This window comes from Stenella coeruleoalba, assembly GCF_951394435.1.
Source record: "Stenella coeruleoalba genome assembly, chromosome: 5".
NCBI lineage: Eukaryota > Metazoa > Chordata > Mammalia > Artiodactyla > Delphinidae > Stenella > Stenella coeruleoalba.
In genome coordinates this window covers 17,740,694-17,768,380 of record NC_137150.1, presented here as the reverse complement: position 1 = coordinate 17,768,380, position 27,687 = coordinate 17,740,694, and the positions used below count along the sequence as shown (strand labels likewise).

Below are 27,687 nucleotides of genomic sequence, written 5' to 3'. Positions count from 1 at the left end.
TGTTTGGTTCCTTCTCATAAAATACATTGTTTCCCAGAAGGATTAATTCCATGTGCCCCCACCCTAACCCACATACACATGTGTCTACCTGCCAGCCACACCACACATGTCTGCACCCCAGCAGTGGAAACCTTCTAGGCTTAATGAGATTTTCCACTTGTCCACTTTTGCACATCTTATTGTTCCCAGTTGAAATACTTTCTTACCCTATAGTGATCTTCTTTAAGAAGTCGTTCCTCAAGAACCCAGCAAGTCTAGTTATTCCTTGTGCCCTGGTTTTGTGCTATGTCAAAGTGGTTTATAATGATTGTTCTGCATTAACTACTCCCTGTTGTATCTGAGTTCCTACCTTTAGACACTTCTTACTTCAATCACTATGCACACAGTTACTACATCAGTCTTCCTAAGACAGTGCTTTGATAATGCTGCCAATCTTCAATAGCTCCCATTTTCTATAGGAAAAAAATTTAAACTGCTTAGCCTGGCATTCAAGGACTTCCACAACCTGCCCCACCTACATTCCCGATCTGGTTTCCCATTCATCCCCTAGTGGAACCCCCCTCTAGCACAGCAGTCCTGCAACGACCCCTCTCCTGGCTTTTGCTTACGTTCTCTTTTCTTCTTCACTGTTTAAAATCTTAACCATCCATGACATGCACACATTCAAACATTATTTGCTCTGTGTCAGTAATTAATAAATAAAAATAATATAGGTAAAGCCCTTAATAGCACCTTGTATATAGTAGGCACTCGATAGATAGTAGCTGATATTATTTGTTCTCATTTTATTCTCATTGTTATTTCAAGAAGTCCATGGTCACCTGGACTACAAGGAAGAATGACAGTCCTTAACCTTGCCAGTCTCAGCTAAAAGCAGAAGAGTCTGACATAGTAATAACCGATTACAGTGTTATATAATGACTAGGTAGGAGGTCAGTGCTGAGTGCCTCAGGGGCATAGTGCAGGAAGGGCTGAAGATAGACTTCACTGAACAAACAGTGAATTGGCCTTGAAGAGTAAGTAGAAAGGTTTATATTTTTCTTTATAAAAGTTTTGCACATTTCATTTTAGATTTATTCTAGGAAGTATTGGTAAAGGATACATTTTTTTAAAAATACATTTTTAAATTGTTGGTGAAAGATAATTATTGATTTTTGTAAAATGAGCTTATATCCAGCAACCTTGCTGTACTCAGAGTTTGTCAGTAGATGAGCATATACTGAGGCTCAAGGTCTAGTGGAAGTCTACTCGTCCACGATCTTGGACCTAGTTGGTTCTAACCAGTTTATGTCATGTCCTCAACAGCTATGTCATTCTTTTAAAGGTTGTGCCCTGCCCCCTTCCTATCTCACTAAGATATATAAGACTTGTTTTAGTCACTTTGAGTTGAAATCAAATATTGTGAAATGTTTTCAGACTTTCACTGCATCCTTAAATTAGGAAACAATTTTTGATCATGTGCTTCATTCAAACTATTGGATATGAGAAACTATGGGCAGACACATTTATTGAGAACTTCCTATTCAACTATTTCTTGAATTCACACCTGATGTATTTCATAACTGCAATACCTGGGCTAAATAATCCAAAATGATTGATGTTTATTCATTCTGAGGCTTTATTTAAAAAATATGACCAAATTTTCCATTGGCACTCCCAATACTCTTCCCAAATCATCCAAAGCCCAGATGCTATAATAATCTTCCTAACACCCTCTTACTGAGACTCCCCTTGATTCCCTGTGGTGTGTGTTCCCTTTGCTGTAATGAATAATACATGAAACTTTTTCAATTCCTGGCGTAATCTTGATCTTAAAGGCTTTGTTTGGTGGGATCTAAAAGACGTATCAACCAATGGCAAAGGATTACTTTTTATTTTGGTCCTGATTTTGAAATGGAACTGTGGGGCCCCTGTGGGGCTCTCCTGGGTACAAATCCTTTCTGTGTCTCTGGTTTCTTGTTTGTAGCAAATAGGCTTCATTCAGACTCCTTGACCGTCCCTGAATTCCAAAGGGCAGATTCAAACAGTTGCTAATCAGGGAAGGGACAGAAACAAGGGAGGAGCAGTCAGGAAACAATAGTGCAGCCCTGGGAATATACATAACAATATCTTTGAGTTCTTCTACAGGAACTAAGGCCCCTACCCTGGTGGAGGATGGTAACTTCAAGCTGAGCACCTCACCACCAACCAACCAGAAGAAAGCTGCACACCCTGCATCCCTCACGCCAAATTTTGCCTATAAAGACTTTTATAGGCAAAACCACCAGGGGTTTCAGGGTTTTAGAGCACGAGCCACCCATCGTCCTTGTATTGGCGCCTTTACAGTAAATGCTGCATTTTCCTTCACTACAGTCCAGTGTCAGTAAATTGGTTTACTGCCCACAGGTGAGCAGACCCAAGTTTGGTTCCGTAACAATTTGAACAAATTAACAATAAAAATAAATAAATATTCTTTAAGATAGGAGAAATTTGAACACTGGATATTTTGTATTAAGCAATAATTTATTTTTCAAGGTGGGATAATGGTATTGTGGTCAGTTTTCTTCTCCCCAAAGAAAAGTTATGTTTTAGAGATACATGCTTAAAAATCCATAGATGAAGTGATATGTCTGGTATTTGCTTCCTTGGGGGAGAAGTGGTTAGAGCTGTACTATAGACAATTAAGATTGCCAAAATACCAGTAATTGTTAAAGGTCGTTAATGAGTTAGGTAATTATTCTGTTCTTGTATATGTCGAAGTTTTCCAAAGGTCTTTTTAAAAAAGACTCCTTTAGGAGAGCGCAATATTCCAAGTTCAAAGAAAAGGCCATAGCATGCACCCAGAAAGAGTGAAGCATTCCGGTTTGGAAGGCGGGGGCTTTCTCTTTTATCTCCCACACCTGAATCAAGGCTGTTAAACAGGTGTTCCTAAGTGTCTCGGGGAGATAAAAGTCTGAACTACGTGAAATTGTATGTAGAACCCAGGTGTGCCAGAAGCTTTAATTAGCAGGCTCCTCTACTATCCCATCAGCTGCTGCTTGTTCTCTACCTATCTCACTCCATCCCAAGAGTCTGCGCGCACATCCAAGATGGTGGGTCAGGACCGTGAAACAGGTCAGCTCTCCCTCCCAGAGCGCGCGCAGGGGCCGGGATACGCAGGCGCATTCCAGCTTCCCTCACGACCTTGGCGGATCGCGCCTGCGCGGTGGGAAGCAGCTCGCGGCTCCGGCTCTACCTTGGGCCGGCTGCAGTCTGAGTCTGAGGGCGGCCGAAGTGGTTTGCTCGTTGAAGATGAGGCTTCTGCTACTTCTCCTGGTGGCGGCGTCAGCGGTGGTCCGGAGCGATGCCTCGGCCAACCTGGGTGGCGTGCCTGGCAAGAGATTAAAGATGCAGTACGCCACGGGGCCGCTGCTCAAGTTCCAGATTTGGTGAGTATGTGCGCCGGCGCCCCGCCGCGCCTTCGCTCGGCGCCTCTCACTACTCGAGGCCGCGGCTTCGCGGCCTAGAGAGCTGAACCTTCCCTGTCCCGGAAGAACGGTGCCAGCAGCCTTCCGCTGCCTGCCTTCTTCGGGGCTCTTCCCGGGGATGGCCAGGCCGCCTTCTTTGCCTCCAGACACAACCGCTCACTTCTTTTTTGGTTCCTATAATGGCGGGAATGGGGAAGGAGGGCACGAGAAGGTTAAATACTGAAAGGCGAAGACGCGGGGACACTTGTCAGTACGGAGGACGGGTCGGCGGCGTCACGCCATGGCCACCCGGCTGCCTGCGGAGGTGGGCATGAGTCGGCGCAGGGTCGGCGGAGGAGCTCCAGCATTTGTTTTCCGGTTAACTTCCTCTCGGCTTCCGCGGGGTACGCCAGGCGGCCTCGCTGCCCCGCTAGGCGAAGGTCACCTCGGGTCGTTGAAGGAGACCCGCGAGGGACAGACGCCTTTTTCTCCAGGATCCGCCGGGGTGACTGTTGGGTGAGAGCGTAGGGATTTTGACAGCTGATAAGCTTGGACGGGGAGGCTGATTCTCCGTTTGCAATTTCTAAAGTGTTTTTGTAAAGGAGCACGTTGCTCTTCTGGGAGAAGAGACGCTCCCAGACAACTGCATCTTCTCCCCCACTCCCCTTACTCCCTTGAGTTCTGCCTTTTAAATCTCTTGAGCATTCAGAGAAATAGAAAAAAACAACCCTTTTCCCCCCACACCCGGCATTTTTCGACAATGTTCTGTAAGTGATTTTGTTGTTACCTAGTTAAGTATTAGAAGCAGAGCAGTAATGCATGTGATGAGGTAAGTGGTGTCGGGGAAGGTTTGAAAGGCTCAGATTAAAAACAAACAAAATTGTAAAGTTGTGGAAATTAGAATCCCATATCTCAAAAGGTGACGTTTTTTCAGCATAGGATGGTTGGATTAGTAAGTCTTCAGAGTCCTGATACTTTGGAACATTGGTGTTGCCCATAATGCATTTAAAATCAGCTTTTTCAAACTTCATGTATTAATATAAGTGTACTAAAGTTTAGATTTTCTACTTACCCACCTAGTTTTTTTGCTTTAACTTTAAAGACTAAGCAAATCTTTAATATTAAATCAATTTAAGTGCTGTTTAAAGAGAGTCAGAAAATAAGATGGTAAGTCTTTATTTTTGGAGTGAAAACTAAAAACCTTGCAACTTCCTTCTGATTAAAAAAAACCTCTCTGTAGTGTTTACTGTGTGCTTGGCATATATCATCATATCATCTTTCATATATGATACTGTAAAGGGGAGTTATGGCTTGATTATTCTGACTTTTTTCTCCATATTTATTTTTTTTTCATTAGAAAGTGGCAGTCGTCTTACTAACTTATAAATATTGTTAAGGATTAAGTGTGATACTTCGGATTTAAGTAGTTAAAAAAAAGACTGCATTTTCCAAGTTATGTAATTTTTCTATTTTGTATGTCTTGGTTTCACTTGGGCTTTTCCAAAATACTCTTCTTTTACAGTTGCTTGTATTGGAATACTTGTCACAATAATTTAACAAATGTACCTTATAAAGTTTTGAAAATGTGTAAACAAATGTAGGGGGAACGGCATTTAGTCCTTCAAATTAAACTTTTAAAAAAGTCTAAGTACTTCAGTTAAACTTTTGATACTTAATTTTTGTTTCCTTTCCTTTTTTTCTTTAAGTAGAGAATTACAAAAGTCTGTTAAGTATTTTCTTTTGCAGTCATCTTGAGCATGTTACATACAAAAATCCTTCCCTTTTGTTTTTTAATCTGTATATGGGAAATAACTATTAATATGCCCTATGCCATAACCATTACAGGTAGATTTAGCTTGTTTGTTACTTTTTCCCCCAGAGATTAATGTGTATATAGGAAAGTGAATATTTGGTTTCTGATTTTGGTAGAGTTTCTTGGGCATTTATTTGCAAGTTTGTTTGGGAAAGGAGAGGAAGCGAAGACAATTGAGGGTAAATATGTGAAAATTCTTTTAATTCCATTTGAAATCGGAGTGCTATAAAATGCAACTTTTCATTAATTACCAGTGTTAACAAAGGAGAAAACAGTTTTTACCTTCCTTTCCATTGCTTTTGTCCCTTATTATTTTATATTTATTATGAGTACTCTTTCTTTAACTTTAGCTCAATATAGCATCTGTTAATTGTGGCACTTTTATAATTGCTAATAGAAAAAAATAACCCAACACATAAATGGAGTTGAAGGGAGAGAGATCAAGCATGCAAAATAGCTTAAAACAAACTTTCCTATTTTGTGTTGATGTATTTTCTCAGTAAATCCTCATTCAGTACCTGCTTGTGCCAAGGGCTAAAGATACCTTGGTGAACAAGACAAATGTGGCTCCTCTGGAAGCCTACAGAGAAGCACAGACTTACTTTATGTACCTGAGTGTTTGATTTATTACATCCGTTGATTGAGCAATTGAATTAGATAAGTTTGATGACATTGATTGCATATTTGGGGAAAAAATTTGTACTGCTTATTTGGACGTTTAAGTATTAAACATAAAAAAGGAAGTTCTCTAATGAGAGCTTAAAATAAAGTTCCCTCGTCACATTTTCCTTTCTTGTGATTTTTTTTGTGTAAATGTATTCTGACAGGTACTGTTTGGCATGTTTGTATGCATGCTTTTTTCCTCCCATACATGTGAATTAACATGTCATCAGATTTACAGCATTTTATCAGTTGCTGGAGTTTAAAGAGATTACTATCTACAGCTCTTTATGGTTAACACTTATTTGAACATTTGACAGTTGATTTACTAAGAATAGTGGGTTAAAGTTAATATATCAAAACATAAGCAGAATACAGGAGAATTTTCCAGTTTTTGTTAATTTAAGAATCCACTGCTATAATTTTAGGACAACCAACTTCTAAATGGAGTTTTAAGAGGTAAATGAAGCAACTACTAGAAGAACATACCAACTTAGCCTTTGCTTTGATGGTATGGAGGCAAGAAAATAAAGACATAAGTCTGATTTGGGTGTTGATACTGATCAAGATTAGTAAAATGCTGAATTGAAGAAATCTGAGAAATTGGGAGTTATAGAGATCATGTTAGTTACTTAGACAACATTTGTATATTTAACAAATATTTGTGCACCGACTGTGTGAAGGTGCTTTGCTTGGTGCTGGGAATTCCATTCAGTGCTCTCAGATGTTAAAGGCAAGAGTAGAAGGCAGTTGTTAATCCATGGACAACACATAAAATTACAGTTGTGTTAATTGCTGTAGGAAAGTAATGATATGAAAGAGACCTAGTCACAGGGTCAGGGAAGGTTTCCATGAGAAAATGAACTTTGAACTGAGGCTTGAAGGATAAAATGTATTTAGAGAGCACTGTTGGGCAATGGAAATAGCACGTTCAGTGACCTTACAGTAGGAGAGAACATAATTTTTTTTTTTTTGCTATTATATCAATTGTACTTTTTTTTCTGAATTTTATTTTTTTATACAGCAGGTTCTTATTAGTTATCCATTTTATACATATTAGTGTATACATGTCAATCCCAATCTCCCAGTTCATCACACCACCACCACCACCCCCCGGCCACTTTCCCCCGTTGGTGTCCATACGTTTGTTCTCTACATCTGTGTCTCTGTTTCAGCCCTGCACACTGGTTCATCTGTACTATTTTTCTGGGTTCCACATATATGCATTAATACGATATTTGTTTTTCTCTTTCTGACTGACTTCACTCTGTATGACAGTCTCTAGATCCATCCATGTCTCTACAAGTGACCCAATTTTGTTCCCTTTTATGGCTGAGTAATATTCCATTGTATATATGTACCACATCTTCTTTATTCATTCATCTGTCGATGGGCATTTAGGTTGCTTCCATGACCTGGATATTGTAAATAGTGCTGCAGTGAACATTGGGGTGCATGTGTCTTTTTGAATTATGGTTTTCTCTGGGTATATGCCCAGCAGTGGGATTGCTGGGTCATATGGTAATTCTATTTTTAGTTTTTAAGGAACCTCCATACTGTTCTCCATAGTGGCTGTATCAATTTACATTCCCACCAACAGTGCAAGAGGGTTCCCTTTTCTCCACACCCTCTCCAGCATTTGTTGTTTGTAAATTTTCTGATGATGCCCATTCTAACTGGTGTGAGGTGATACCTCACTGTAGTTTTGATTTTCATTTCTTTAATAATTAGTGATGTTGAGCAGCTTTTCATGTGCTTCTTGGCCATCTGTATGTCTTCTTTGGAGACATGTCTATTTAGGTCTTCTGCCCATTTTTGGATTGGGTTGTTTGTTTTTTTAATATTGAACTGCATCAGCTGTTCATGTATTTTGGAGATTAATCCGTTGATTTGTTTGCAAATATTTTCTCCCATTCTGAGGGTTGTCTTTTCGTCTTGTTTGTAGTTTCTTTTGCTTGGCAAAAGCTTTTGTTTCATTAGGTCCCATTTGTTTATTTTTGTTTTTATTTCCATTACTCTAGGAGGTGGATCAAAAAAGATCTTGCTGTGATTTATGTTGAAGGGTGTTCTTCCTATGTTTTCCTCTAAGAGGTTTATAGTGTCCAGTCTTACATTTAGGTCTCTAATCCATTTTGAGTTTATTTTTGTGTGTGGTGTTAGGGAGTGTTCTAACTTCATTCTTTCACATGTAGCTGTCCAGTTTGCCCAGCACCAAGAGACTGTCTTTTCTCCACTGTATATCCTTACCTCCTTTGTCATAGATTAGTTGACCATGTGGGTTTATCTCTGGGCTTTCTATCCTGTTCCATTGATCTATATTTCTGTTTTTGTGCCAGTACCATATTGTCTTGATTACTGTACCTTTGTAGTATACTCTGAAGTCAGGGAGCCTGATTCCTACAGCTCCGTATTTTTCCCTCATGACTGCTTTGGCTATTTGGGGTCTTTTGTGTCTCCGTACAAATTTTAAGACTTTTTGTTCTAGTTCTGTAAAAAATTCCGTTGGTAATTTGATAGGGATTTCATTGAATCTGTAGGTTGCTTTGGGTAGTATAGTCATTTTCACAATATTGATTCTTCCAATCCAAGAAGGGAACATAATTTCTTGAGGCCAAGGCTGCTGACCTTAAAGACCAAAGAGAAGGTAGCACAGACCCTGGAAGGTCTGGATGGCTATGTTAAGGAAAAACCAGTAAGTATTGTGGAAAAGACATTGCAAAGAACACAAAAACAGATGTGGGGAGACCATTTTAGGGGACTCTTGGAGTTGCCCAGGCAAGAGACAATGGAGCTTGAAATAGAAGGGTGGTGGTAGGAGTAAAGGGACAGGTTTAAGAGATTTTTTTGCAGATAAATTTAGCAGTTCTTGGTGATTACATTATTTGAGGGGCCGGAGAGGTGGCATGCAATGAGAGGTGTCACGGTGACTCCTGAGTTCTGGAGCGATGCTGTGCCATTCACTGTAGTGATAAAGAAGACAATTTTTATGGTTTTTTTTGCAGGGCGGGGGGTGGGGGGGACTGAAGGGGATGAATCCTGAATTAAAAAAAAATTTGCATAGGTTACAATGTTGTGTTAATTTCAAGTGTACGGCAAAGCGCTTGTTATAGATATATATACAGTATATATTTTTACTTATAGATATATGTAAGTATATATAGTATATATATATATATACTATATATATATTTTTTCAGATTCATTTCCATTATAGGTTATTACAAGATGTTAAGTGTAGTTTCCTGTGCTATATAGTAGGTCCCTGTTGTTTACCTGTTTTATATATAGTAGTGTGTATATGTTAATCCTAAACTCTTAATTTATTCCCCCCACCCCTATCCTGTTTGGTAACCATAAGTTTGTTTTGCTTTGTTGCTGAGTTTTTAAAACTAAAAACACAGTAGCCAGGGGAAAATCCTACGAAGAAATTTTCATCTCCCCAAAATAGTCACAGTAACTGAAACTAAAAATTTAAATAACAGTTATTATATATCTCCAAACCTACAATATGATAGGTTGTAAGATACACCATTATTCTGTATACCACTCAGAAGGAAAAAACTGTGGCCATTTAAACTGTGACACACTAATGGTTATAAGATAAATCTTGGTTTTTAAAAAGATGCTAAATAGGAAGAATGTACTACTTGGAAACAGTGAAGTAAAGGAGTAATAAGATAAGGAGTTGATTCAGATTGTAGAGTAGTACAGAGTGCTCTAGAGAACAAATAAAATGGTGGCTGCTGCACCTGCCACTATGTTAGATTTTTAAAGTTACATAGAATTTAGTCACCAATTTTGTTTGTTTGTTTTTTGCGGTACGCGGCCTCTCACTGTTGTGGCCTCTCCCGCTGCGGAGCACAGGCTCCGGACGCGCAGACTCAGCGGCCATGGCTCACGGGCCCAGCCACTCCACGGCATGGCATGTGGGATCTTCCCGGACCGGGACGTGAACCCGTGTCCCCTGCATTGGCAGGCGGACTCTCAACCACTGCGCCACCAGGGAAGCCCTGTTTTGTTTTGTTTTGGTTTTTTTTTTTTACCATTTTAAGCAATAAATAGCTCAGGAGTTAACTGAATACCGTGCACAAAATAGTTGTTTCTTCTTAATAATGAATGAAGTACCTTAGTTCAAAGCTTTTAGATGTAAGTAAAATATGAATGGTTTAAGGTTTTATCTTCTCTTACAGAAAATGGGAACATTGTTTCCTTACAGTTTGCCATTAACGTAAGTGGTAGAGATCAAATTTAATATATTATTCGGAAATCTCATAAATAACCTCGTAGATTTTGAATGGTATAGGTACTGGGAAGGTGAGCATTTACTGGACTAGCAGTTTGGAGGCCTAGTTCTTAACTCCATCTGCCTTTTATCTTCTGAATGACTTTGGGGAAATATTTAATCTCTAGCTCTCAACTTGTTCATCTGTAAAATAAGGGTGTTGGTTGCATTCCAGTTACCTCTAATATTCTATTATTAGGTACTGTAAAGAAGCTTGAAGGAAAAAAGTAAAAGCATGCATGTATGATTCATTTCCATCTTTGTCACTTAAGAGTGTAGTTGGAGTCCTCTGGTTCATTTGATTTTTGTCACCGTCCCTGCTTTTCAAAAAGGAAAATCATGTTTTCACATACTTTATCTTGATTGGGGTGTAGCTTGGGAGTGATAAGGAAGAAATCTTGGTCACAGATTTTAGCACGAAGTGCTCATAATCAAGCCCTTGTTTTGTTTTGTTTTAATTTTTATTGGAGTATAGTTGATTTACAGTGTTGTGTTATCAGGCCCTTGTTTTTTTGTTTTATTTTTGTGGTATGCGGGCCTCTCCTGTTGAGGCTGCGGACGCACAGGCTCAGCGGCCATGGGTCCCCAGCCGCTCCGCGGCATGTGGGATCTTCCCGGACCGGGCACGGACGCAGGCGGACTCTCAACTACTGCACCACCAGGGAAGCCGAGGCCCTTGTTTTTAATGTCCCCTTTTTCATGCCACTTGTTTTCCTGTTTTGTCCAATTTTTAGGAAAATACAAATTTGTTCTTCACAGTAACATTTGAAGACCAGTTGTCTGGTGGGAGAGACAGACATGTAAACAATATAACAGTAAACCACTCTGTTCTGAGTGTTCTAAAAGAAGTCTTAAAAACCCAGAGAGAAGAAGTATTACTTATTCAGGGAGAGTTGGGAGGCTTTGCAGAGGAGGAAATGAAATTTTGCAAGGGTATGGGGAACTCCACCAGGAGATACAGAGAATGAGCTTTACTAGCTAAAAGAAGAACACTTGCAAATGAAGCCTGACTCAGCATAGAGGGGGAGGAGGAGACAGGAAATGGGGAGAGCTGGAGTAAGCTAATCAGTTAAAAACACCTAGCACAGTGTACCTGCTACTACCATTTATCAAGTGCTCATTATCGTAACTTATTATTTGTATTGTCTTTAATGTTGTAATAAGACCTGCAGTAAATAAACCTTTGAAAGCTTTACTTATTGACTTTCAGCTTAAAAATGTGAAAATAGCTCTCTGGCTCTTGATGCCGAAAGCTCAGCTTCTTTGTACACTGGTGCGGAATTGAATCTCGGAGACAAAGTTTTGGGTGAAGTAGAAAAGGATAGCTTTATTGCTTTGCCAGGCAAAGGGGAACACAGCGGGCTCCTGCCTTGAAAAGCTATGTGTCCCAACCCAGGAGGATTTGAGGAGGAGTCTTACAGCAATAATTCAAGGGTGGGGTCGCAGACAAGGTTAGGGTGTGTGCAGGGTCTCTTAATCTTGATGAGCTTCGCTGGTCCCTTTAATCTTCCCTCAGGTGGTTTCTTGGCTGCTCCTCCCTTGATTAGCAACTGTTCATGGAGGCTGGAGTCTTGCCTATAAGAAATGGGGGACAAAAAGTCTTCCATGCCCTGGAGCCCCACAGGCTCCTTCTCGGTTTCACTGTGAAAATAACATGTTAACTGTAAAAATAATTTTAAAAAAAGTATATGGAAGAAAGTGAAATATCCTTGTAACTCTTTAATAACATTTTGAAGAACCTCCTTCAAGCCGACTCTTCGCGCAGAAACATAATGCTATATAATTTTATATTAGTGAGTTTATAGTTGTATGCTTTTTTTGAAATTTGCCTTCCCCTCATCACTTATCTTTTCATATCGGCAGGTACTGTTCTGTATCAACAGGCACAGTACTCCATAAGATGGGTATTCTTTAATTTATTTAAGCCACTGAATCTGTTTCTTTAATATTTATGTTTGTAATGCCAACTGGCCCGAGGCAGGGGAACACAATCAGATTCACAGGTTGCATCAGACTGAAATTCTAGGGACCACCCAGTTCCAGAAACTGCCCTGGAGACATTCCGGACCACCCAGTTCTAGGAACTGACCTGGGGACTTTGCACCCGGCCCAGCCTTCCCGCCTTTCGAGGGGCGGGACTAACGGCCCCCCAGGATACCCGAAAAGACCACCAAATAAGGAATACCCTGCGCCCTCCCAGATTCACCACACCCCTTTCCCTTCTTCCCCTATAAAATCTTGCCCAACCCTCGCCCGGGTGCGACTTCTCTGGCCCCTTTCTCTCAGACCAGTGAACCAGTGAACCTCGCCCGGGAGCGCTCCCTAATAAAGCTCACTTGAAGCTTTCCTCTGTTTCGCGGTGCCGTTTGTTAAGATCCGACCTTACAATGTTGGTCCTAATTTTTCATAAAATTACTTTGTTAAGATGACTGTCCTCAGATATCATGTGTGCTTGTCCAATTATTTCCATAAACTAAATCCATAGAAGTAAAATATTATGATTAAGTTAATGGGTATCACATTTAAAATTTTGACGTAATTAAACTAGTTAATATTCCTACCAGAAGATCTTAAAGTGGGTTGGGTTTTTAAAATTCTCTAGTTTATTGCACTGTAATTAGAGAATGTGACATTTGCTGTTATGTTTTATTCTGCGGACATACTGAGGCCTTAGGCCCAGGAGACAGCCTCTCAACTCTGAGGAACTATTCTGAAGAAGGGAGGAGCCAGAATGTATAGAAGTTTAAAAAAAAAAAACTGCAGGTTATCGGAACATCAAAAGGTTACTGTTCATTAAAGAAAACCAGACATCTCAAGTTAATGAATTTAGTGCTTTTCTGTGTATAGGAAGACGCAAGAGTCTTTTTCCATCCTGAATCTCCTCAGGGTGCACAGCTGGGGGTGTCTGCAGTGGCTTGATGGTTGCAGCATCCTTTGTTTACTGATAGTTGGTGACATTCTTCATCCACCTACTTATTAGGCTTTCTTTGTGACCTAACATAGATGGTCAATTGTTGTAAATATTCTGTGGTCTCTCAGGGTGTTTTCTATAGGAAAAAACGGATGTATCTGTGGATTCCATTTATTGATGATACTATTCAGATCTTCTGTACTTTTTTTTATTCATCTTCTAACACTGATTCAGTTTTCCACCAATCAGTTTTCTTCTTCAGGGCCTTAAAATATTTTTTTAAATTCTGCTTTTGATTTTGAGGTTTCTTACAGTCCTTCCTTACCTCTTTTATCATTCTTTTCTTCCGCTCCTTGCAGAATATTTTTGGGTGTCAGTTCTTGTTTTGAATCTTTGTTTGATGTTTTTGCTCTTTCAATTTGTGACACTTTTTCCATAGTCCCTCGGGTGTTTTGTTTTTTCGTTCCTGTTTCTCAAGCAAGACAAGGGAAACAACTTCGGATATTATCAATTGGTGAACTGTATCTTCTCCATTAGACTGTTACAGCTTACTCTCTCTTCTTCATTAGAATGTTGCCAGCATCAGAAAGGCATAGATTTTTGTCTGTTTTGCTTGCTGCCATATATCTTTAGAGCCTAAAACAGTACCTGTCATCACGCAATATTTATTGAAAAAGTGAGTACAATCTCGTGGTAGTCCACTGTGTTTGGTTCTGACATAACCTATCTTCTTCCTCCTCGCTTCCCTTTAAAAATTCTTAACTGGAGTATAGATCAATGTTTTCTGATACTGTTCCTTTCAGGTGGATTTCTACTTGGTTGACCTCTGCTTCAGTTTGGTAGCTTTTAGGCATAGAATGTGATACATGTAAAACTTCAGTTTTGAACATACTCTTCACTCAGTAACCTTCTCGACCTGGCCTCCATCTCTGCTGATGGGGCTAAACTTCCAGAATTCATTGTGTTATTGTCAGTCATCTTCCTGCTGCTCTTATTGGCCAACACACCCTTACTGCTTATCCTGTTGGTGGTTTTCTTTCTTAGATCCCTAGGTTTTTTAATCGAGTTTATTCTAATGTCTGAAGTCAGTCTGCAACCAACAGGTAAAAGTATAAGACAAACAGGAAAGCAGTAAAGTAGACAAGAGACATATCCAGTTTTGCCATTGAATTAGCATAGAACACAATATATTTTTTTTATCAGTCTCTCTAACAAATGATAAAAATGCACCGAGCATGAATTTTATGGTGTGTGAATTATATCTCAATTTTTTAAAATGTATTGAAAAGAATAAAAGTGTTGTAGGAACGGGGACCCCTTCCTGAGAGCGGGCTCTTGTCTAACACTTAGAAATGAATTGTCCAAGGAGACACACATGCTGACAAAGCAAGAGACTTTATTTTGGAAGGGGCGCCTGGGCGCAGAGCAGGAGGGTCAGGGAATCCAGGAGGACTGCTCTGCCACGTGACTCGCAGTCTCGGGTTTTATGGTGATGGGTTAGTTTCTGGGTTGTCTCTGGCCAGTCATTCTGACTCAGGGTCCTTCCTGGTGGCGCGTGCAACTGCTCAGCCAAGATGGATTCCAGCGAGGAGGATTCTGGGAGGTGGACATGTGGCATCTCCTCTCTCTCTTTTTTTTTTTTTTTTGCGGTACGTGGGCCTCTCACTGTTGTGTCGTCTCCTGTTGCGGAGCACAGGCTCCGGATGCGCAGACTCAGCGGCCATGGTTCACTGGGCCCAGCTGCTCCGCGGCATGTGGGATCTTCCCGGACCGGGGCACGAACCCGCGTCCCCTTGCATCGGCAGGCAGACTCTCCACCACTGAGCCACCAAGGAAGCCCCTCCTCTCTCTTTTTGACCTTTCCCGAATTCTTCCCTTTGGTGGTGGCTTGTTAGTTCGTGTTCCTTACCAGAATCTCCTGTCATAAAATAACTCATGCACATTGTTACTGTCTTTGCCTGGCCTGGGCGGGCGGTTTCAGTCAGTGTTTCCTCTAACAGAAGCATCAAGTTATGTATGAAATAATTTAAGATGAGGCAAAAATTCCTGCAAAATGCGGGTAAGTCACCATTTATTGAATGCTTTTATCAAGTCACTTTTACTGAGTGGCTGCCATACCTTATAAATCTGTTGATGAGAAATGCTTTCCAGAGTAAAGAGATAAAATTCCTTCCCCACAAAGAGCTGAGGAACTTACACAATTTATAAATTCTTTTTTTTTTTTTTTTTCCGGTACGCGGACCTCTCACCGTTGTGGCCCCTCCCGTTGTGGAGCGCAGGCTCAGCGGCCATGGCTCACGGGTCCAGCCGCTCTGCGGCATGTGGGATCTTCCCGGACCGGGGCACGAACCTGTGTCCCCTGCATCGGCAGGCGGACTCTCAACCACAGCGCCACCAGGGAAGACCACAATTTATAAATTCTTTGTGGAATAGTCTGCAGCAAAATATTTCCTGAAATGTTATGCCAAAGGCATAGGAAAACTGGAAACTAGTGATCTCAAGAATAAGACACAAAGAAGGAAGAGAATAAAAACAGATCATTAATTGAATTTTAGGTTTATCAAATCTTTGGAAAAAACTCTAAGGAAGCCTGAAATTTATTTATTTTTTTTAAATTTTGGCCATACCACATAGTATGTGGAATCTTAGTTCCCTGACCAGGGATCGAACCGAGCTCCCTGCAGTGGTAACTCAGAGTCTTAACCACTGGAGCGGTAGGGAAGTCCCAGGAATCCTGGAATCTTAGAAGCCATGTTAGGCATATTTTGTATTCGTATGCGTTTTTACTGTGGTGGCCACTGCGGTGCTCCTAGAGTGAGGCAGCTGGAAGGGAAATCACTTGATTTCATATAATACAGTTCTTAAACCTGATAAGCTCATACCTGTTTAGTGCTGTTTTTCAACTTTTAAAAACGCTAGGGTCTGTAATACAGAGTGAAGTAAGTTAGAAAAACAAATATCGTATGCTAATGCATTTATATGAAACTTTAAAAAGCGGTACAGATGAACCTATTTGCAGGGCAGGAATAGAGACAGATGTAGAGAACAAACGTGTGGACAAGGGGGAGGGGGAGAATGAAGTGGGAGATTGGGATTGACATATATACACTACCATGTGTAAAACATAGCTAGTGCCAACCTGCTGTATAAGCGCAGGGAGCTCAGCTTGGTGCTCTGTGATGACCTAGAGGGGTAGAGTGGCAGGTCGGGTGGGGCGGGAGGGAGGTCCAAGAGGGAGGGGACATATGTATACATATAGCTGATTCACTTCCTTGTACAGCAGAAACTTAACACAACATTGTAAAACAACTACACCGCAATTAAAACAAAACAAAACAAAAGGCTGAGCAAGTTCTGATGCACATTTTGATCTTCATTCAAAGGACTTCATTCAAAGTCCTTTTTTTTTTAATTGAAGTGTAGTATAGTTGATTTAGTGTTTCAGGTGTACAGCAAGGTGATTCAGTTAGTTTTTCAGATTCTTTTCCATTATAGCTTATTACAAGATATTGAATATAGTTCCCTGTGCTATACAGTAGGACCTTGTCTTTTATCTATTTTATATATAGTAGTGGGTATTTGTTAATCCCAAGTTCCTAATTTATCCCTCCCCCAACCCCTGCGGTAACCATAAGTTTGTTTTCTATGTCTGTGGGTCTATTTCTGTTTTGTACATAAGTTCCTTTGTATCTTTTTTAGATTCCACATATAAGTGATATATGCTATTTGTCTTTGTCTGGCTTATTCACTTACTATGATAATCTCTAGGTCCATCCATGTTGCTGCAAATGGAATTATTTCATTCCTTTTTGTGGCTGAGTAATATTCCACCGTATATATGTACCACATCTTCTTTATCCATTCATCTGTTGATGAACGTTTACGTTGCTTCCATGCCTTGGCTGTTGTAAATAGTGCTGCTGTGAACATTGTGTGAGCACTCTTGTTTATAATTTTTAAAAAAAGCATTTATAAGGTTAGTCTGTTCACTCCTGAATATCTTGTTTCTTGTATGGTTTATAGAGCCCCTTGTTCAGATTTAATTGCTTAAAACACTTAGAGCAGGTAACGTACCAGACGAATGTCTATTAGTGCTTCTACTAAACAGAGCAAGGAGAAGTAAAGATTACCTCTAAAAACCCAGTGTTCATTGCATTGGTCAATGCTGTTGACAATTAGAAAGCATGGTAAAAATACCTTCCTGATTTTCTGCATACACCATGGGAGAAATATTAGTTGACATTCTTAGAATGCAAGTAGAGAAACCAGTTTTGAACTGCTTTAAACAACACATTTGGAAATCTGTTTAAAACTACTAAAAGAATAGTATAGAATCCAAAGGCAGGAATGCATCAGTGCCTGAAGATGGCCTGAAATAGAAAACTGAAAGGTCTGAGAGGACTTCATACACTCTTTTTTTTTTTTTTTTTTGACTTCATACACTCTTGCTCTGGCTCACATCTGTATTCTTCTCAGTAAAATATATTTCGTTTTTCTTTTTCTCTTTGAAGATTGATTTATCTCCTCAGTCTTTTTTTTTTTTTTACTATTAAAAAATTTATTTATTTATGGCTGTGCTGGGTCTTCATTGCTGCACATGGGCTCGCTCTAGTTGTGGCACGTGGAGGGCTATTCTTCATTGAGGTTTGTGGACTTCTCATTACAGTGGCTTCTCTTGTGGCACACAGGCTGTAGGGCATGTGGGCTCAGTAGTTGCGACGCGTGGGCTCAGTAGTTGTACATGGGCTTAGTTGCTCTGCGGCATGTAGGATCTTCCCGGGCCAGGGATAGAACCTGTGTCCCCTGCATTGGCAGGCGGGTTCTCCACCACTGTGCCACCAGGGAAGTCCTCCTCAGTACTTTTGAAAGATTACCACTCTCCTCTACCTACAGTAGCTCTGATTAAATGTTTACCTGTCTGGAGATAGTTACTTTTTAAAATTCCAGTTCTTCATTTTTAGGGAGGAAACTCAAGCCTTCATGACAGGTTTGCATTTCTGGAACATTAGATATTGGCAAGGGGTTGGATGTTATTGTATAAACAGGATCCAGTCCTGTGTGTGGGTGGGAGGATAATTGGAGGGGAGGTTATCGTAAATAAAAGGGGAAGGTGAGTTCAAGAGATGCGAAAAATAGAAATCACAAGTATTTACTTCATAACAGTAAATATCTGAGTTTTTGCCCCCATTTTCCTTTAATAAGGAGATAGGAGAGGTTGGGGTTTGTGACAGACTCAAGTTGATATAAGTAGGCATTTGACTACAATTAGGGGCAGATGTTAGTATAGAAAAGGAAAAGTGGGATGGTTGGCATCATGGATTAGGAGACTGAAACTTGATGGACTTAAAAAAGCACAGAATCTATTTGAAATAGCATGGACAAATTGCCTAAATTTCCTTTCTGTTCATTACAGAAAGACGATCTAATTTGTATGCAGGTTCTTTCTTTTAGAAAATTAATCTTAGTAAAGTATTGTGTAAAATATTTTAAATTAAACAACTGCAGAAGTTGACTCCATATAGTAAGATATTTTTGTATTGCAAGAAGGAGATTTGCAAGGTGATTAGGACTTAAATTAAGATTTCTTTTCACAGTTTAATTTATTTAAGGGCCTTTGGTCCAGGGGCAGAAGAAATAGGCAGCAGCTACAACATATTTTTAGCATGTTTACATATTTATTCGTTGAAGGTATACTATGAGTTATATAGTTTTACTCACTGACCCAGAAAGAGTGAAAAGTTGAAAGAACTGAGTGTGGTGGTAGAGGTGGAATGATTACTGGCTCCTTACCATGTGTGCCTTTAACTTAAAATTTTGCCCACCTTGATAAACAGTAGGTATGTTTTATTTTGGAAAACATCTGTCACCAGTAGAGATGGCTATTTCAAAACAATTTGAACATTTGGGGAAAATTATTACATAGGGAAAAAGTTACTTGTTTTTTCTTCACAAGTCTCAAAGCAAATATAGGGAGGAAAGTTTACTAATGCATAAGTAAACTTGCCTAAAAAATAGGTTGTGTCAGTCTTGTAAACTACTTCATTTTTCAGAAATAAGAAATGTACAGTTTGTTTTGAGGTATAACACATTAGTTTCAGGTGTACAATGTAGTGACTTGATATTTGTATATATTGCAAAACGATCACCACGATAAGTCCAGTTAATGTCCATCATCATACAGTTACATTAATTTTTTTCTTGTGATGAGAACTTTCAAGATCTCTTCTCCTAGCTACTTTCAAATATGAAATACAGTATTATTAATTACAGTCACCATGCTGTACATTATATATCCCCACGACTTTATCATTTTATAACTGGAAATTTGAAGAAACTTACAAGGTTTAAAGTCCTTTTTATATTTCAAGATTATGGATTGATTCTGTTTGAAATTTGATAAAAAGATTTGTGACTTAACTGAGGACTTGAGACCTGAAGAACCAAGGGTAGAGTTAGGCTTCTGAGCATAATAGCCAGGAAACTGGGTGACTAGGAGGACTCTGACCTAAAGTGTGGCCTGTATATAGACATACTTTCCTTTACGAAGGGTTGGAAGTCCCAGAGCAAATATGACGACTGTTGGGGTCCACAGGCTTAGTTCACCCAGAGGGAGAATCTATATCTTCATCATGGAAGAACCTCAAGAGATATCTGCTATTTTATGGCTACTTGATTGTGGCTTTGTGGACACAGGGAAGGTTAGCTCTTACATCATCTAACTTTTATTGAGGTTTAATGGAAAGGGCCTAGGATCTCAAATCACAAAGTCTGTGTTCTGGTCTCAGCCCTGACTAAGGGCAGGGACCATATCTGAAGTCACTTGATCTCTCTGGCTTTCAATTTTTTCCCCTTCATCTATAAAAAAGGAAATTTCAACTCAAGGAAATTTCAACTCAAGTAAGTCTCCAGCTCTCAATTAATGCATTAAAAGTTATCTACTATCATTTTAGATCATCAACTCCATTGTAAACACCGATGCAAACTTAGGCATTGAAATCAGGTGGCATTTCTTGGTTTCAAGGTAGGCATATAAGTGCTTTACATTTTTCAAGGTAGTTAGGCATATAAGTGCTTTACATTTTTTTTGGTACTATCTTCAAAACAAAAGCAACATTAAAATTTTCTTATATAGAAAGCAGTTGTGAATCTGACAACAGTAATAATAAAATATTGGATAAGGTGAATGTTTAGGAAAGATAAGGTGTCTGGAGATTAAGTTCTTTTAAGTATTTAGTTAATAGAGACTTGTCTCCCTTTGCAAAAATTTCATACTTTTAGGGACTTAATCTTGTGTGAAATTTTCATTCTAAATGTAAAAGAAGTATTACTTGCAAAGAAAGAGTGGTGAATTTCTCTTTTTTTTTTTGAAAAGTGAGTTTTCTTACATTGAGATCTGTTAATATTTGGACTGGTTCTCCCTATCAGATATAAACTTGTTGCTGATCCCTTGAGTTGGTCCTGGTGGTGGTCGATATTTTTTTCCTTGATGATTGTGGTATTTTTTTCCTTGATGATTGTATGATTGACAAAGTTGGCATCTCGGGTTTCACCCTACTATCTCTTATCCCTCCTACCAAGTGGTACCTTCATTGCTTTATATTGTGTTTTTAATGATAGACATCGTAACAGGTATGAGATGATAATTCATTGTGGTTTTGATTCGCATTTCACTGTTGATTAGGGATGTTGAGCACCTTTTCATCTACCTGTTGGCCATTTGTATGTCATCTTTGTGAAAATGTCTATTCAGCTTTCCTTGCCTTTTTTTTTTTTGGATGCACCCAGCTTGCAGGACCTTAGTTCCCCAACCGGGGATTGAACCCAGGCCCCTGCAGTTGAAAGCACTGAGTCCTAACCATTGCACTGCCAGGGAATTCCCCCCTTTTCCCTTTTTTTTTTTTTTTTTTTTTTTTTTTTGCGGTACGCAGGCCTCTCACTGTTGTGGCCTCTCCCGTTGCAGAGCACAGGCTCTGGACGCGCAGGCTCAGTGGCCATGGCTCACGGGCCCAGCCGCTCCGCGGCATGTGGGATCTTCCCGGACCGGGGCACGAACCCGCGTCCCCTGCATCGGCAGGCGGACTCTCAACCACTGCGCCACCAGGGAAGCCCCGCCTTTTCCCATTTTTTAATTAGGTTATTAATTTTTTGGCTATTGAGTTGTATGAGTTTCTTATATGTTTTAGATAGTAACCCCTTATCAGAGGTTATATTTGCAAGTATTTTCTCCCATTGTGTAGGTTGCCCTTCATTTCATTTTGTTGATGGTTTCCTTTGATGTGCAGAAGCTTTTTAGTTTGTCATAGTCCCACTTGTTTATTTTTTGCTTTTGATGCCTTTGCTTTTGGTGTCAAGGCCAAAAAAAAATCATTGTCAGGACCAGTGTCAAGGAGCTTACTCCCTATGTTTTCTTCTAGGAGTTTTATGGTTTCGGGTCTTCTGTTCAACTGTTTAAACTGTTTTGGGTTGCTTTCTGTGTGTGGTGTAAGATGGTGGTCCAGTTTCATTCTTTGCATGTCCACTTTTCCCAACACCATTTATTAAAGAGACTATCCTTTTCCCATTGTATATTCTTGGCTTCTTTGTTAAAAATTAATTGACCATGTATGTGTGGGTTTATTTCTGGTTTCTAATTGATCTGTGTTTCTGTCTTTATGCAACTACCATACATACTGTTTTGATTACTGTAACTTTGTAATATAGTTTGAAATAAGGAAGCATGGTGCCTCCAGCTTTGTTCTTCTTTCTCAAGATTGCTTTGGCTGTTTGGGGTCTTTTCTGGTTTTATACACATTTTAGGTTGTTTGTTCTATTTCTGTGAATAATGTCATTGCAATTTTGATATGGATTGCATTGAATCTGTAAATTGCTTTGGGTAGTATAGACATTTTAAAAATATAAATTCTTCTGATTCACGAACATGAGATATGTTTTCATTTATTTGTGTCTTCAGTTTCTTTCATCAATGTCTTACTAAAGTTTTCAGTGTACTTTTTTTCCCCCTGTATATTCATTCTGGTGGCATATCTCCCTTTTCTTGCTGGGGCAACAAATATCATATAGCCTAGTTTTTCAGAGATTTTAATGAAGGTGATGGGATGCTGTTGACTTAATTTCCGGAGTAATGACATAGATTACTGTCATATTGCTGAAAAGTATCTTCCCAATCTTTGCAAAATAGAATCAAATCTTAGAGTCAGAAAGGATATAAGAATTTTTTTTTCTAAGAATTTTTCAAGTTTCTTTTATTGTGATTGAGCAGGCATGTTTGCCTAGTTAAGGGTAGAGTGGGAGTAAGAAACAGGGTGTCATGTCTCGTGCCTTGGTATTTTTTTAAGCTTCCTGTGCCCAAATGTTGAAAGTCCCTATTTCAGATAAATAAGAGTTGTTTTCATTTCAGTGTTTATACAGTTGTTGATACCAACAACAACAACAGAAAAAAAGGCAAAATGATTTGAGAGCTCAGAATATGGCGGATTCTCTGAATAGGTATTTGTTCCTCTCCAACAGTAACCCAGATCTATAAAGTTTAATGTTCTAATAGAAGGATTTACTTGAAGGGAAGATAACTTAAATATGTGAAATCTATGAAAAAAGTTCATGTATCCAGCATCAGTCATTATTAGTTTGTGACTGTTCTTGAGAAACATTTTTAATCTTGGTAATAATTTTTAGGCTTTGTATAACTACAAAATAAATCTAGTCATATTCTAAACAACTTAATTGGAAGCACTTTCATTTTTCTGCAGTGTTTCCTGAGGTTATAGGCGGGTGTTTGAGGAGTACATGCGGGTTATTAGCCAGCGGTACCCGGACATCCGCATTGAAGGAGAGAATTACCTCCCTCAACCAATATATAGGTAAGTAAATTTCTGTAGTTTATAAACGAGTTTTTTAAGTGAATTCTTTTACATTTGTAAATAAACTTTTGTGAATTGGTTCAGTTAACTTTCCTTGGTTATTATAATTTCTTAGTTGGTTATAATTTACAGAGAACAGTTTTATAAATGGCAAGTTTATTTGATCCAAATATGGAAGAATTTTTCTGTAACAAGGAATAGAGGAAGATCATTTCAGAGATGGCAGCCCTTCTAAAGATGTGTTTTCTTATGTAATTTTTATTGTGGCCGTAGATCAAGAACTCCTACAATTTTTTTTTTTTTTTTTTGCGGTATGTGGGCCTCTCACTGTTGTGGCCCCTCCCGTTGCGGAGCACAGGCTCCGGACGCACATGCTTAGCGGCCATGGCTCACGGGCCCAGCTGCTCCGCGGCATGTGGGATCTTCCCGGACCGGGGTACGAACCCGTGTCCCCTGCATTGGCAGGCAGACTCTCAACCACTGCGCCACCAGGGAAGCCCAAGAACTCCTACAATTTTATAGAAAGTCAGTGGTACAAAATTCTGTACTGTTAAAATAGTATTTTTAAAGGCCAGTGCTCTATAGTTTTATAAATTAATTTTTGATTGATTCAAAAGATGTTAAACATTTTTGTTTTAAAACTGCACCATAAAATTTAGTTACTAGTTTTTTCCTAGTATAATTGGCAATTTTTAGATTTGGTGTTTAGAAAATGTGTATACACATAGACTTGAGTTAAAGAAATTTTGAAGTAGATGAGAAATTGCAACTTCTGATGAATTTCTTTCTTTTCTTTTAATAGACACATAGCATCTTTCCTGTCAGTCTTCAAGCTAGTGTTAATAGGCTTAATAATTGTTGGCAAGGATCCTTTTGCTTTCTTTGGCATGCAAGCGCCTAGCATCTGGCAGTGGGGCCAAGAAAACAAGGTATGTAATGTAATAGCTTTGGTAACTGTAGGTTCTTAGTTGTCAGTGAGATATTTTAATGGATTCTTCTTTTTCTTTCTCTTTTTTTTTTTTAAGTACTTTTTGCCATTTCAACTTAAACCACTTTTTATTTCTGGGCAAAGCACTTAACCTCCTTTAGCCTTAGTCTCCATATTTATACATTAAGAATGATTAAGTATTACCTTTTTATTATTTGAAGGACAGAGAGGTGTTACTTTAATAGAACCTGGGCACAAAATAATTTAATACCTGATTTTGATTTTGATTATACAAGTTGGGCCAAATCATACAGCAAAACATAATATATACATAATATAGGCCTTTTATACCAACTAATATGGGTATTAATAGGTTTATTCATGTTAAAAATGGGATTTCCACCAATTTATTCTTATCAAAATTCTGTTTTTATTATTTGTTCTTTGACTTCTCTGTTCATGGGTAACCTAAAGCAGATTACCTGAAACAATCAATATACATATACATAAGAATCTTGTGCTGTTTATTTTATTCTTTGGTAGGGTCTTGCTGCATCATATACTCTTTCCAGATCTCTCATCTGTTTTACTTAAAACCATCTTTTCTGGAGGGTGTACCTTTCTGCTGTGAGAAATGGGAATAATTTCTCCTTTGAATGAGATTACTTAGGTTTCCTTCTAATAAGTATTCTCTTTTGGAGTCCTCTGGTCTTATCCTTTAGTTCTAGGCTGAGACTACCTGTAGCCAACTCCTAACATAGCTCTACTTCTTAGGGAATCACTTATTTCCAGTCGCAGCAAGGCTTCTTAACATAAACATCCTCAGGTGCTACCTCTAATTCAGATGTGTCTCTACTTTGTTATTAACAAAATATTGATTTACATAGGATTAAGAATTAGAAATTAAGTACTTACTGATAATGTTTTGTGCTGTATTTGTTCATTCTGTTGATTCTAAATTGTCTTTAGTGCATTTTACTTCTTTAGGCTTATAACATTGTCAGTCTACTGTGGAAGAGGATACTTGAAGGCTGTAGCTTTCGTGACACTTAACTTGTGTATTGTTCTCATGAAAGTAGACTTTGTGCCCAAATGCTAGGATAACTTCTGTGAAATCAAAGCCCACCTAGCTCAAGTGGGGTTAGGGGAAATCTCCTTCTCATCTGCTATAGGCATTTTGATTTATTTTTCTGAAACAGCTGGCTGTGAATTGACATCCTCACTACAACCTGCTTTTAGGTGATTCTGTTAAATTGAAACTTTTCTGTTCAACAGGAGCCTCTGATCTTTTGGGACAGTATAGATTTGCCTTCAAAAGGTGAATGAATGTAACTTAATATGCTAGTGCTTTCTAACCAACTTTTTTTTAGTTTGACTTAAAATGATTTGTTTGGAACACGGAATACAGGGAGTTGCTGACTAGTTGCATCACTAGTCTCTTGTGAGTTCATACATTATATTATAAAAATTCTAAAATGAACCCTTCTTATGCTGGTATTCTTTTGTTTAACTTATTAAGGCTATTATGAGATTTCTAGAAATTTTATCTTTACATTAGGAATAACGTAATTTCTTCAGAATGTATAGAGCTGTGAATTAATGTTGCAATTTTCTGTGTACACTATCTGAATATATGGAGTAGCAGTAATACTTTGTATAGAAACTTAAAGTAGATTTAAAAAGAGCAATTTCCAAATAAAAGTGAGACTATTTAAAAGCTTACTTAATTTGTGATGTTGTTTTGATTTGAAAATGAGTTTACCTATTGTACTTAATTGTATTTTCTTTTAGGTCTATGCATGTATGATGGTCTTTTTCTTGAGCAACATGATTGAGAACCAGTGTATGTCAACAGGTGCATTTGAGATAACTTTGAATGGTAGGTTCTGAATAGTTTGCATTCTGTGATAAATGATTTATAATAAGCATCAGGCTTTTCCATTTTTCATAATATGCTAAATTATCTCTTTACATGGTCTTCACCTACTCCCATGGCTTTAGAATAACATCTATATGATGACCCTTAAATGTATAGCTCTGGAGAGCTCTAGACCTCTCTTCTAGGTGTTATAGCCAGGAATCCTGAACATTACCTACTCCCAAACTGTTGATTACCTCAGCTTCCTGCAATTGTTTTATACTCCAGTTTGCTCCTTCCCTGACATTTCTCACTTATTTAAGGGCACCATTATCATTCTACCCAGTTGCCCATGTCAGAAACCTAGGATAACATCCTGGATTTCTCCCTTACTCTCCATATCTAATGGATTACCAATTTTTCTCAATTCTACTTTTTACAGTTTTCAAAAATCTTCTATTTATCTTCATTGCTAACCACCCTAATCCAAGCCACAATTATCTTGCTATCCTCTAACATACTCTCTAAACCAGAGGTTGGCAAATATGGCCTATGAGCTAACAGTGGCTTTACAATTTTAAAATTTCTTTATATTAAAATTTTTTTAATTCAGATATAGTTTATTTATAATGTCATATAGGTTTCAGGTATACAGCACAGTGATTCAGATTCTTTTCAGGTTCTTTTTCCTTATAGGTTATTACATAATATTGAGTATAGTTCCCTGTGCTGTATATAGTAGGTCCTTGTTGGTTATTTATTTTATAGAAAGCAGTATGTATATGTTAATCCCAGCCTCCTAATTTATTCTTCCCACCCCCCTTTCCCCTTTGGTAACCATAAGTTTGTTTTCGGTGTCTGTGAGTCTCTTTCTGTTTTGGAAATAAGTTCATTTGTGTCTTTATTTTTTAAGATTCCACATATAAGCGATATCATATGATATTTGTCTTTCTCTGTCTGGCTTACTTCACTTAGTACGATAATCTCTAGGTACATCCATCTTACTTGGTGGCTCTTACTTTTTTTTTTTGGCCAAGCCACGCAGCTTTCTTGATCTTAGTTCCCCGACCAGGGATTGAACCTGGGCTCCAGCAGTGAAAGCACCAAGTCCTAACCACTGGACCGCCAGGGAATTCCCTCTTATATTTTTTAATGGCTAAAAAAATTAAAAATACTTTGTGATGTGGAAATTATATGACATTCAGACTTCAGTATTCATACCTAGAGTTTTGATTTCATCATTGAAAAATTGGTGGAAATATATCTCCCTGGTTTTATAAGTACCTATATAGTATCCTTGATTTTGCCTCTTGGTATGTAAAGCCTAAAATATATACTATCTGGCTTCTTACAGAAAAATTTGCTGACATCTGCTCCAATACTTGAGTCATTTAAAAGAAAATTTTTTTAATGCACATTTCATCTTGTTGCTTCACTCCCTCAAGTTTATTAAATGGCTTTATTTTGTTCTCAAGATAAAGACCAGAACATTTAACATGGACAAAAGGCCCTGAATGATGTAGCCTGGGCATGGGCAAACCATAGCCCTGTGGACCATGTCCTCTGCTACCTGCTTGGTAAATAAAGTTTTATTGGAACACAGCCATGCCCATTCATTTATCTGCTTTCAGGCTACAATGAATGTTAAGTAGCTGGGACAGACTATACATCTTCTTGAGCTGAAAATGCTTACTTTATAGTTTCTTGATCCCTGATCTAATCCCTGCCAACCTTTCCAGCCTCCCTTGTACCACTCTTCTATATTTCAGCTTTCACGTTTAATAATATCTACCAATTTTAATAATCTCTCTCTTTTAATGATAGTAAGTACAAAGGCTCCTTCCCAGCCTCTCATATGTCCCTCTCATAGCATCTTCTAGTTTTGATTTTTAGTGTACAAATGTGATTTTGTAGCTATTTATATAGTTCTTTTTATATTTCCCCTACTAGAAT

The 27,687-nt window shown here is 38.6% G+C and overlaps 1 protein-coding gene across 1 annotated transcript in view; it reads left to right on the top strand.

Annotated features, from left to right (window-relative positions):
* The first annotated feature begins 3,157 nt into the window (after positions 1-3,157).
* Positions 3,158-27,687, top strand: part of SELENOT (selenoprotein T) — a 32,652-nt gene continuing 8,122 nt past the window's right edge. The window contains exons 1-4 of the mRNA XM_079922926.1: positions 3,158-3,407; positions 22,838-22,948; positions 23,751-23,877; positions 25,668-25,755. Of these exons, the coding sequence (XP_079779052.1) occupies positions 3,271-3,407; positions 22,838-22,948; positions 23,751-23,877; positions 25,668-25,755 (463 nt within the window). The 5' untranslated portion in view covers positions 3,158-3,270. The remainder of the gene's footprint in view (positions 3,408-22,837; positions 22,949-23,750; positions 23,878-25,667; positions 25,756-27,687) is intronic.